At 40.6% G+C, this 10,893-nt stretch overlaps 2 protein-coding genes across 2 annotated transcripts; one reads left to right on the top strand and one right to left on the bottom strand.

Annotated features, from left to right (window-relative positions):
- The first annotated feature begins 87 nt into the window (after nt 1–87).
- On the top strand, nt 88–8,339 carry wrnip1 (WRN helicase interacting protein 1). Its single transcript, XM_073490897.1, has 7 exons — nt 88–734; nt 1,921–2,115; nt 3,098–3,336; nt 4,758–4,978; nt 6,390–6,545; nt 7,391–7,470; nt 7,585–8,339. Exons 1-7 carry the CDS (start codon nt 93–95, stop codon nt 7,864–7,866), a joined length of 1,815 nt encoding a protein of 604 aa, XP_073346998.1. The 5' UTR covers nt 88–92; the 3' UTR covers nt 7,867–8,339.
- Nucleotides 8,340–10,499, bottom strand: LOC141016509 (chymotrypsin-like elastase family member 3B). Its single transcript, XM_073490898.1, has 7 exons — nt 10,435–10,499; nt 10,133–10,304; nt 9,781–9,906; nt 9,455–9,591; nt 8,735–8,877; nt 8,499–8,651; nt 8,340–8,414 (listed from the first exon to the last, which is right to left on the bottom strand). Exons 1-7 carry the CDS (start codon nt 10,472–10,474, stop codon nt 8,397–8,399), a joined length of 789 nt encoding a protein of 262 aa, XP_073346999.1. The 5' UTR covers nt 10,475–10,499; the 3' UTR covers nt 8,340–8,396.
- Nucleotides 10,500–10,893: the final 394 nt, after the last annotated feature.

The following is a 10,893-nucleotide window of genomic DNA, read 5'->3' as shown; positions in this document are numbered from 1 at the left end:
ACTTTAAGGCAAAAAACAATTTTGCTAACGGTTCACCTTAAAGCAATGTTTGGTCACGTGATTAAAGGTCAAACCGTTTCGCGGGAATCAACATGGCGAACGAGATGACATCCACGGCACCGGACTCGGTGCAATGTCCGGTTTGTTTCAAAGACTTTAAGGCCGCCACAATCAACGGACACCTCGACGTGTGTCTGCTGAAGAGCGTTACCGACAGCAGTCCGTCGACAGCAGACGTAAGCGAACCTCCTTTGAAGAAATCTCGCATTAGTGGGGAGGCTGTAACACCAACTGCCACTGTCAACAACCCCGTGGCCAGCTCCTCCTCCTCCATGGCTGTTACACCGTCACCTTCGGTACTTTCGTTTTTCCAGCCCAACAAGAGTAAACTTTCAGCTCAAAGCGAGTGGAGTGGGTCAAGTTCAGGTAAACAAACTGCTGCCAGTAAGGGATTAAAACGCAATGTGCCGAGCGAGGCAGAACCGGGACCAGCAGGCTCAGAGAGCCAGCCCTCTGACTCAGACCGACAGACTTTGAAGTCGTCTAATGATTTATTATCTGCACGGACACTGCTGAACATAAACAAGCCTCTGGCGGACATACTGAGACCAAACACACTGGAGGAGTACTTCGGTCAAAGTAAAGTTGTGGGTCAGCACACACTCCTGCGGTCACTTCTGGACTCCCAGGAAATACCATCCCTGATCCTGTGGGGACCGCCGGGATGCGGGAAGGTGGGCCGGTGACGTCATCAATAATAATGCAGCATCCTCTTGTCCCTGGTTTAACCTGTGTTCTGTTTCATATGTGATTCATGATGTTATGCAGCTTTCCCTCAAGCTTAAGGGGAAAAAAAACAGTTGCCCTTCCCATTTATTCCTTCTCCATCATTAAAAAATCTAGAGTCTTATATCAGAAGCAGCTTTATTGGCTTGTTTGCTCTCAGTATAGTACACATTAAATCTAAAACAAATAATAATAAATTATAAGGTAATCTAAAATTTATTGCTCAGTGTTTTATTCTTTTGAATATGCAGTTTTCCATTTTAAAAGTTTAACTGCCTCGCACAAGATGTCTCCTTATTCTTTGAGAAGTCAAACCTCAGTACTTAAAGTACCAGAGAGAAACTTTCCACCGCGGAGTGGAGGGGACTTAGCTATATAGCTGCAACTAAGAGTATTTTCACTATCAATTGATCAATGTGTTATTTTTTGATTAACTGACCAACTGGTCTGTGACATTTAGGACTGAAACTTATAATTATTTAGTTATGTATTAATTAATAGAGTAGACAAATCAAAAAAGTTTAAAAAACTGAAAAGCAATCTTTCCATAAACAATATCCCACATTAATTAACGTACCTTACTGTTCCCTTTTTATTTTTTGTTTTTCTTTATTCTTTAACAAAAACTTAAGCTACTGCAGCTTCACTTTGCATACATTATTATTGCTCCTTTGCACTTGATAAACACTCAAGCTTGAGTTGAAGCTTTTACAGCATGTTGAAACAGTAAGTCATCACTTCTCCGGCTGCCAGGTTGGTGCTGCAACATTTGTTTGTCCGACCTGAATACCACATGTTAATCATTTCCTAGGTATGGCATGCCATGAGGGTGGATTGTCAGACAGCAGCTCGCCATACTTAGACTTTGTCAACATGCTTTAGGAACACTTGTCCACTTTAACTGCCTCTATCAGTTGTCTTGCAGCGTTCAGGTTTATATTTGGAGCTTGTTATCAGGATTTACAATGAAGATTAGATTTACGATGCTCTCAAACAAAGATGCATTGTATGACAGAAAATTAAATGAATAGATCAAAAACTGGAGATTAAAGATGCCATATACTGTAGGTGGTAATGATTGTTAACATAAACCAACATTGTTAAGTAGAGAATGTTTTCCATGTTGTCTTTCAGACCACTCTAGCTCACATAATTGCCAGCGGCAGTAAAAAGAAGGGAACAGCTCGTTTTGTCACTCTGTCTGCCACCAGCGCGTCCGTCAATGACGTCAGAGAGGTGATCAAGCAGGCGCGGAATGAGCTCCGACTGTGCAAGAGGAAAACCATCATGTTCGTTGATGAAATTCATCGCTTCAACAAATCCCAACAGGTGGAGTATTAAGCCAGAAAGATGCTGTGATCAGTGTTTGCAAGCTCTAACTCCAATATCCAGCCAGGGTTTAATATAATTACTGAGGCCGACTGACAAAACTGGTTTTAGTGTTTGTATTTTTCCTTGGAATTGGTCACACTTGCCATTCTGGGAAATATGCTCATTTGCTTTTCTGCTGTGATTTAGAGAAGACAATACACACGACACTCATGACTGTCAGTTATATGTGAAGCTACAGACCGGCGATCATTAGCGTAGCTTAGCATAAAGACTGTAAGTAAGGGAAAACAGCTAGCCTGGTTCTGTCCAAAGTTAAAAAAAGAAAACAAGTTTAGAGATAACGTGCTGGGCTTTTTATATTATCCCATTTTATTACGCTGTTCCCCTTGCCAAACCACAGTTACTATTTCACTACAAGAATAAGCTTGTATCCCAGTCGGTCCAACAGCCTTTTACGAGACTTTGCTCACTCGAAATAAACACTGAGTTTATCCCTTCTCAAAACCTACCAGCTCTTTTGTTTGGTTCTTATTGTTTGGGACTCAGTAGAAGAAGAAATAGACATTAATTTGCTTTTCACACTGAATACATTTGTGCAGATAAGCAACTGTTTTTGTTTACATTTCGAACAGTAATCATGAGTAGTGTAACTTGAATTTGAATTGAGGAAGGAAACTTATAGACTTTGTGTAGACTTTTGCTACATGACTCTAAATCCCTATGGCAGCTTGCAATGAAGCTCAGTCAGGCTTAATGAGCTGTTAATAATCAAAGCGTGAGAAGACATAGCTGAGTAATCAGTTACTTTCTCTTACGATCATAGTAGGCACATAAACCAATGGAGCATTACAGTAGTCAAACAAATACTTACTCTTGATATCTTGTCCTCTCAGAGATGGTCATTATCTTCACTTCTTTTCTTCCCATGTTCACTTTGCTCTCTCCTTTTCCTACTGCCAATATGTGTGTATATCTGTAGGACACCTTCCTTCCTCACGTGGAGTGCGGGACGGTAACTTTGATCGGAGCAACCACAGAAAATCCGTCCTTCCAGGTGAATGCTGCCCTGCTGAGCAGATGCAGGGTGCTGGTTCTGGAGAAACTCTCGGTGGAGGCAATGGCTTCAATCCTGGACAGGGCTGTGGCCACACTAGGGATCAGAGTCCTGGAACGAGATGCAGCGAATTCCAAAGATCAAGACCAGTCAGATGAACACGAGTAAGTGCTCCCAAGTGGTCACTCATCATGACCATGTGTCACCCTGTATCTCAAAATCCTCTGGTTTGAGTGGGAGGCCTGGTCTCTTCTTCTGTTCCTGGCTTAAAGTGGGTTAGATAATATACAGGATGGGAGGTAGTAGTTCTCGGAGCCACAGCAATCCCCCTCAGCTCTGGCCTGGTCTGATATGTTGACAGAAAGAGTTGGCATATGAGTTGTAGACAGCGAGACAGCTGTTAACTGCTGGCTGCGGACGGTATGTGATGATGAACTACAGAGATATAATCAAATATTTGTCAGATGTTTGTTTGGGATGCACTGAAACACGTAGCGAGATTAAAGGGTAAGCCGGCTAACTTGGGGTTTAAAACACAATGAAGCTGGCTCACTTTTATCTGGGCTGAATCACTATGGTAACTATGCCACAGAGCTAACTTACTCGGGAGCAGGTTCGTTTCAGAGGAACGGATTAAAGAGTGTGAGCAACTTGCCTTCTAAGCAATCAACTTTCCGAGAGAATGAGTCATCATTCCTACATTATCCAGACTAAGGACAAGAACTGCATTTTCTATAGAAACTTATAGTAAGAAGTTGAATAATTTTGCTTTACGTGATTATTGTACCAGAGTGATATAAGAGACTCAGGTGATAATATAAAGTTTGGAGGAGAAATAATGAATACTTCAACAGCACTAACTACAGCCTCCCAGATGACCATAAGGTTGAATCATCACCTTTCTCAAACAGCAACGAAAATTGAACAGTATAATGTCCATGATTGTAGGATTTGACTGCATTAGTTTTAACTATAACTACCTAATAAATTTGCAACTAAGTTAATATTATTTACAAGTATACATATTTTTGAAACTGGGAAACACAGTTGTCTCCTTCTCCTTTCCTAAGACTAATATTGTGTTTGTTTGTTTGTTTGTTTTTTTGCTGTACTTGTAGAAAAAGGTAAGGTTTGGCAGGTATCAGAGCAGATTAAATATTGTTGCAGTCTTAGCCTGGCACCAGGGATATTGAAGATGCTTTTAGTACGTACTTGAAATAGCCGTCATTTTGTCACCATTTGAGCTGCTCGGGTTTTCTGAGGAGCCAAAAACAGTGGCACCCTACAGAGGGCTTGTCAGCAAGGACAGCTGAGAAGAGGTTGATAAAGAAGACTGGCAAGGATGTCAGATATTTTGGATTTCTAGTAATCCTAATTATCTGAGTTTGCATCCTTAAATTTCTCTTGTGCTGCTCTGACCTTTTTGACAGAATATTAAAGAAGTTCAAACACTGAACATTAACATTTGTGATGAATTACATGCTATCAATATTTTTTATGTATTACCTTCTTAAAAAAAAAACACTATATTCATTAGTTTTGACACTGATACAGTATATGTGATACATGTTAATGTTTTCCCTAGGCCAAAGATTTTCATTGAACAAAAAGCTCTGGACACTGTTGCCTACCTGTGTGACGGTGACGCAAGAACAGGCCTCAACAGTCTGCAGCTGGCTGTTCAGGCTCAGGTGAGCTTGGCCCGGCCCAACCAGTTGGGACAAGATGGATCTCAGGAAATTCTGGTGAAGGAGGAGCACATCAAGGAAGGTCTTCAGAGGTCCCACATCCTCTATGATAAAGCTGGTAAGCACAGATGTACTTATTTCTTCAAATGCTGTTATTTTTACTGCGAAGCCCAGTGGTGCAGAGTCAGCTAATGGGATCTCTCGCTAGCTGCACGGTTAAGTGAGCTTACTAGCTAACAGCAGCTACAGTTAGCAGCAATTAGTGGCCGTGTTTGCAGTTGTTTGGCGAATTAATTTGGCAGGTATCTTACATATAGCACCTTTTAAGCTAGTTTATCTTTAGTGACTACATCACTGTACATAACATTTCTACCATGCCATGTTTTTGAATATGCTCTTGCCGTCATATAAAATTGCCTGTCAAGGATATCCTAGTGGTCGAGACTTTGAATTTTCACTTTCTGGTGTATCAACAGGATAAAATTCATATCAGGGAAGCCTGTGATGTTCTCAAAATACATTTTTACAATGACTTGCAGTGAGCATTTGAGTCTGTAATTTTCGAAAATGTTCAATGTTCAATGTGCTCCATGCAACAGTATGCCTGGAACAAAGATGGTTTCAACAAAAGAAAGAAGCATGTTTTAGGGTTATTAAAGGGCAATTGCAGACAGTTCACCACAGTAGTCCTGCACATTAACACAAATCCACATCGTTAGATCCTCTCAGTAGACTCAGTAGAGCACCTGCCATCAATATCTTCTCTTTAAATGAGATCTGAATAACTCAGCAGCCATATCATATTACTTCCCAGAAACAGTGATCACTATCACACTATGTCACGAGGCTCTCATACAGTATGAAATGCATTGAATGATAAGAGGGGGAAAAAACTTGACAATGAATGCATATAACCTGGGGGTGTTTATAGCCGTGCTCACTGTTGCTTAGGAGTGCCATGTGTTTGTTTTTGTGTGTGTGTGTGTGTAACACTGGGGGTATTACATTACACACATTTGAGTAGAGCCCCAGTGTCCTTACAAAATAACGATGACTCTGCTAAAGATTGGTGTGCTGTACACCCATAAAACTAAAAAAGTACTACAATTTGATATTGTCTTAATGCTATAGCTAACTAATGTATACAAACATTTGTTTACTCTTTCCCTAGTTACAGTATCTACATAATGTAGTTTCAGCTAGTGAGATTATTGACACTTTCTGCTCCCCGCTGCTCCCTAAGTATCCATGGATAACTCACTCTTTCATCCTAGACTTCATTAGTCCTCCACTCTGTCCTGTTACATAACACATCAGCTGTCACAAAAGATGGAGATTTACTGTTCCCTGCTTGACAGTGTGATGAAACTGTCCCTCAGCTTGACTAATGACCCTAATAGAGACAGTATTCATCCATTCATTATGGTTACTGATCATTTTTTTTGTGTGTGTGAAAATGGTTGATGAAATGTCCCCTGAAGATGCCGTGTTCTTTTCTTCATGTGTTGATCTGTATGTGTTACTCAAAGGTGAGGAGCATTACAACTGTATCTCAGCGTTGCATAAGTCAATGAGAGGCTCGGATGAGAATGCGTCTCTGTACTGGCTCGGCCGCATGCTGGAGGGCGGCGAGGATCCTCTCTATGTAGCACGCAGAATGGTCCGCTTTGCCAGCGAGGATGTGGGTGAGTGAAATGATTACTAAATTACTACTAAATCCCAGCTCAAGACTAAAGGTGACCGCTGGCTTTTGAAGCTTATTTTAATGCCCAAGTATTTTGTGATTGGTTTCTTAACTCTCATAAATTGCATTTAATTAATTTACTGTTTTAACATTTAGCTCTTTGATTCTTTCTGTTGTTTCATCAATTCATTTTGATTATATGTTATTGTTAGACAGTAGTTTCATGTAGATTCATCAAATGTAAAATAGTTTTGTTACAGGGACATTACATTACATGGGAACAAATGTTGGGACCAAGAACAGCCTGTGCTATTTTATTAAAGAAAATGAAAATATTAATTTAGCTGAAATGGATACATGGAAATGACAAAGAGAAGATTTTGAGCAAGAAAACGTTTATTTTACTGAATTAAATCAAATATGGACAGAGTTTCCAGGTCTGAAAAGTAAAGCCAATGCTAAAGTGCCTTGAACCTGCATTCTTTCTAATGGCCAGCAGGGGGCAACTCCACTGGCTGCCAAAAGAAGTCAGATTGAACGTAAACTGAGGAAGAAACGAGCCTGCTTCTCACTTGATTTATTACCTCAGTAAAAAAGTGTCCTGACGTGTTTATGGTCACAGTCGCTAGTTTCAAATCTTCTTCAATACAGCATGATGTTCACTTTGTACATTACTGCCTCTTTTAGAGCAAAATAGATGGTTGCTACCATAGCAACCATCAATCAGGATAGAGGTGTGGCTGTACTTCTTGCTCCAAAGACAGCAACAACCTAAATGGGTAAAGTCATGGTGGGCTTACTCTTGAGTTAGACCGGCCTCCATCTCTTGTCTCATGTGTCTCTCAGGTATGGCAGATCCCTCTGCTCTCCCTCAGGCCGTGTCCACCTTTCAAGCCTGTCACTTCATCGGCATGCCTGAGTGTGAGGTAGGCTTACCCGACCAATCAGTGATGGTTTGGACAACCTAACTTTTAGTCAGTCTTACAAAAGCTGGATCCTCACCTCTGTTGCCCTCCTTTCTTTAACCCGCTGCCTGACAGGTGATCCTGGCTCAGTGTGCGGTCTATCTGGCACGAGCACCCAAGTCTGCGGACATCTACATGGCCTATGCTAATGTGAAGGCCAGTTTGAGGAACCACAAAGGCCCCCTGCCTTCTGTTCCTCTGCACCTTCGCAACGCCCCCACCCAGCTGATGAAACAACTCGGCTACGCTAAGGGCTACAAGTACAACCCAGCCTTCAACGGCCCTGTTGAGCAGCAATACTTACCAGAGGAGCTGCAGGGAATTGACTTCTTCACCTGGACACCTTCAGACCCATGATGATCTGCTGTAATGTACTGACACAGCTCGCTGAAATTGATTAAAAACCAAAACCGGTTGAATGAAAACAATCATGGTAAATGATGAGTTCCTGGGATAAAATGCAGCTACTGATCCAAATTCAAACTTAAACATAGTCAGTCAGTTAACCATCATGTTATTTTCAAATGTATCTACAATTTTACTTTCGTCTGCTATTTTTGAGGATACACAAACCATATATGATTAATTTACCTTTAGATATGTTCATATTAAAGTCATTATTCCTTTCAAATGAATAACAACATACAGTAAAAATACACAGTGTGCCTTTGTATTTCCATAATCAATACTTTAATGTTTACCATGTTCAACACTTACGTTTATCTTTGTCCCGTCCTTGTTACATTTTAAAACGTTGTATAAACTGATTAAAATGTTTGTTTATGTTATAATCTGTATATATTTTGATAAAATACAAGACAAATATGAAATGAATGTGTCATTATACAGTTTATTGTTCAGTCACTTCTTGAGTTGTTGAAACTTCTTCAGTTTTGGGCCATCGTCTGAAGGGAAATGACACAGAATTATGTTTGTACATTACACTTTTCCTGTAAAGGGATTATGGCAGTTCATGTGGCTCTCCTCACCTCACTGATCCAGGGGATGAAAGTGGCCACACGGGTAAAGACCGTTGGCTTCTGAGGGGTGTTACAGCCTCGTCCATCCACAAAACTAGTCACTCCCTGTACGTACCACTTACCATCTCTGCCCTTACAGTTCAGAGGGCCTCCGGAGTCGCCCTGGAAGATAATGGCAGATATTAGAGCAATATAAAATGGTATTTGCTTCAAGCAAAGAATGGAGCTGCGTCGTTGTTCCTCACATGGCATGCTGACTTGCTCTCTCCACCTGCACAGACCATAGTTGTCTTTGCTGAGCTGCCCCACCAGTCACTTTGACTACAGACACTGTGATCCACCACAGGAAGTAGGGCCTGCTGTAGCGTAGTTGCCTGAGGACCACCAGCTATAGAGAAAATAACATAATAACTGAAAAATACTGGATGCATTTAAATATTTTTATTTACACGGCTGTGCACTCAGTGGTGGGAATGGTTGGGTGACGCTGTACCACTAGCAAAAGTTGCAAGGGAACTGTACAAGTATGGGTTAATGATTTAAAGTAACCACTAGCCTCCTGATTGTTTAGCTATATATGTGGCTGTGTTCATGAATTCAGTTAAAAATATCCAAATAGAGTTGAAAATTAAAAGTTTATCATTTTGTTACACTATCAGGAAAATCAGGCCATATTTAAACTTAATAAGAAAAAGCTAATTTAAAATGTAAAATGATAATTTGAAAATGGAAAAAAAGTGACATTTAAAATACAAAAGCTTAAATGGGAAAAAAAACGTGAAAAAAACGTGTTACCTTAAGTGTGGAAAAGAAAAGCTTAAATAGAAAAAAACATTATTTTGTTTTGCATTTGCATTTCAAGTCTGATTAATTAAATCAAGGGGAAATAATCAGTAAATCTTTGTAATTTTATGTAACCTTAGAGACCCCATATGAGTGGTAGTGGACTTGGCGACAGGTCTTACAGTAGAGACGACCCCAGCCCGTGACGTAGCACGGCTGGTTGTGTGCGAGAGTAGCACCATGCTGTGGCAGGCAAGCCAGCTGGACTTTGTCATTGATAACGGCACTTTTCTCCAGCTTGAGCAGGGCAATGTCATTCCTACATAACAGGATGAAAACAAATGTATTAATTACAGAAGATGTATTTATTTACACTCACACACCTTCTATTTAATCAGTTGCTGTTCTATCGGGGTATAGTGACCGTTTTTGAGGACATAATTACTGTGCTTATCAATAACACACCACTGATCTGGAGTGGTTATGTTAAGAAGCGACGGTAACCTACCCACAAGACACACAGTTGTCGTTCCATTTGGGATGAATGAACATTTTTGAGACCATAATAAATTGTTCAGGTCCTTCCTCTTTGTTCATGTCATGCTCAGCAAGAACCACCCTGTACGTGTGGAATCTGGATTGGGGGGAGAAAAAAAAAGTCAATGTCTTGTTTACTTAAGGAAGGTTTGAGGCAGTGGTGTGGGAACCTGCACTCTGGATCACTCTTTCTCTGACCTGACATTTAAGGTAACCGTTGCAAGAAAAAACAAATACATTAAGGAACCCCACGTGCCATTTATTTTAGTTTTAAAACATCTGTTTCTCTAAGATGTAAATGCAACCAATACATTTTCCCTCACGTGATGCAGTGTGCAGCAGTCAAGACCCAGTTTGGAGCAATCAATGTTCCTCCACAAGTGGGGAAGAATGACTCCAGAGAAATCTGCCACGGCCAGCTGTAAGGACGGGCTTCTTCACCGTTCACCACACGGCCGGTGTTGGGCTGGTAGCTGGGTACACCACACCCAGACACTTAAACACAGTGAGAGACAGAACCAAGTGAATATACGTGACTTTCTCCCTGGTGGGATATCAGATTCATTCATATTGACTTCATGTATTTATTCCTAGCTATAAACAAGTGCATTTAATGGGAACTCACCAGTTGTAACAACCAGGAGGAGGACAAGTATCAGCTCCATCTCTTATTCATCCAGAGGAGCTGGCACATTATGCAGAGCTATTTATGGGCAGTAGTCCAGTTGATACCAGACAGCGTGGGAGTTTTCCTCACATTTTCCAGGTGGACAAACCTGCTGCATGCCAATAAGAAGTGGGATAAAATTAGGGTAAAAACAAAAACCCATGATGATCATCAAGATATTCCAAATCAACACATGAGCAACAACTTTTTCAGTAAGAGCTTTATAAATGTAGGGCTTGGTCTTTGCCTTTGAGAACTTGATAAATATATGAATTAATGAGTCAATAAAACTACAAACTGATAGTTGAGGGATTTGACAAATATTTTGAATCTTGATGTCAATTAAGTGAAGTCAATACCCCTTAAAATAGAAAAAACAGCTTTAGAAATGATGATGTTTGAAGAGGTTTGGGTTTT

This window comes from Pagrus major, chromosome 21, assembly GCF_040436345.1.
Source record: "Pagrus major chromosome 21, Pma_NU_1.0".
Lineage (NCBI taxonomy): Eukaryota > Metazoa > Chordata > Actinopteri > Spariformes > Sparidae > Pagrus > Pagrus major.
Note: the sequence above shows the minus strand (reverse complement) of the source record. Positions and strands in the feature narration are given on the sequence as shown.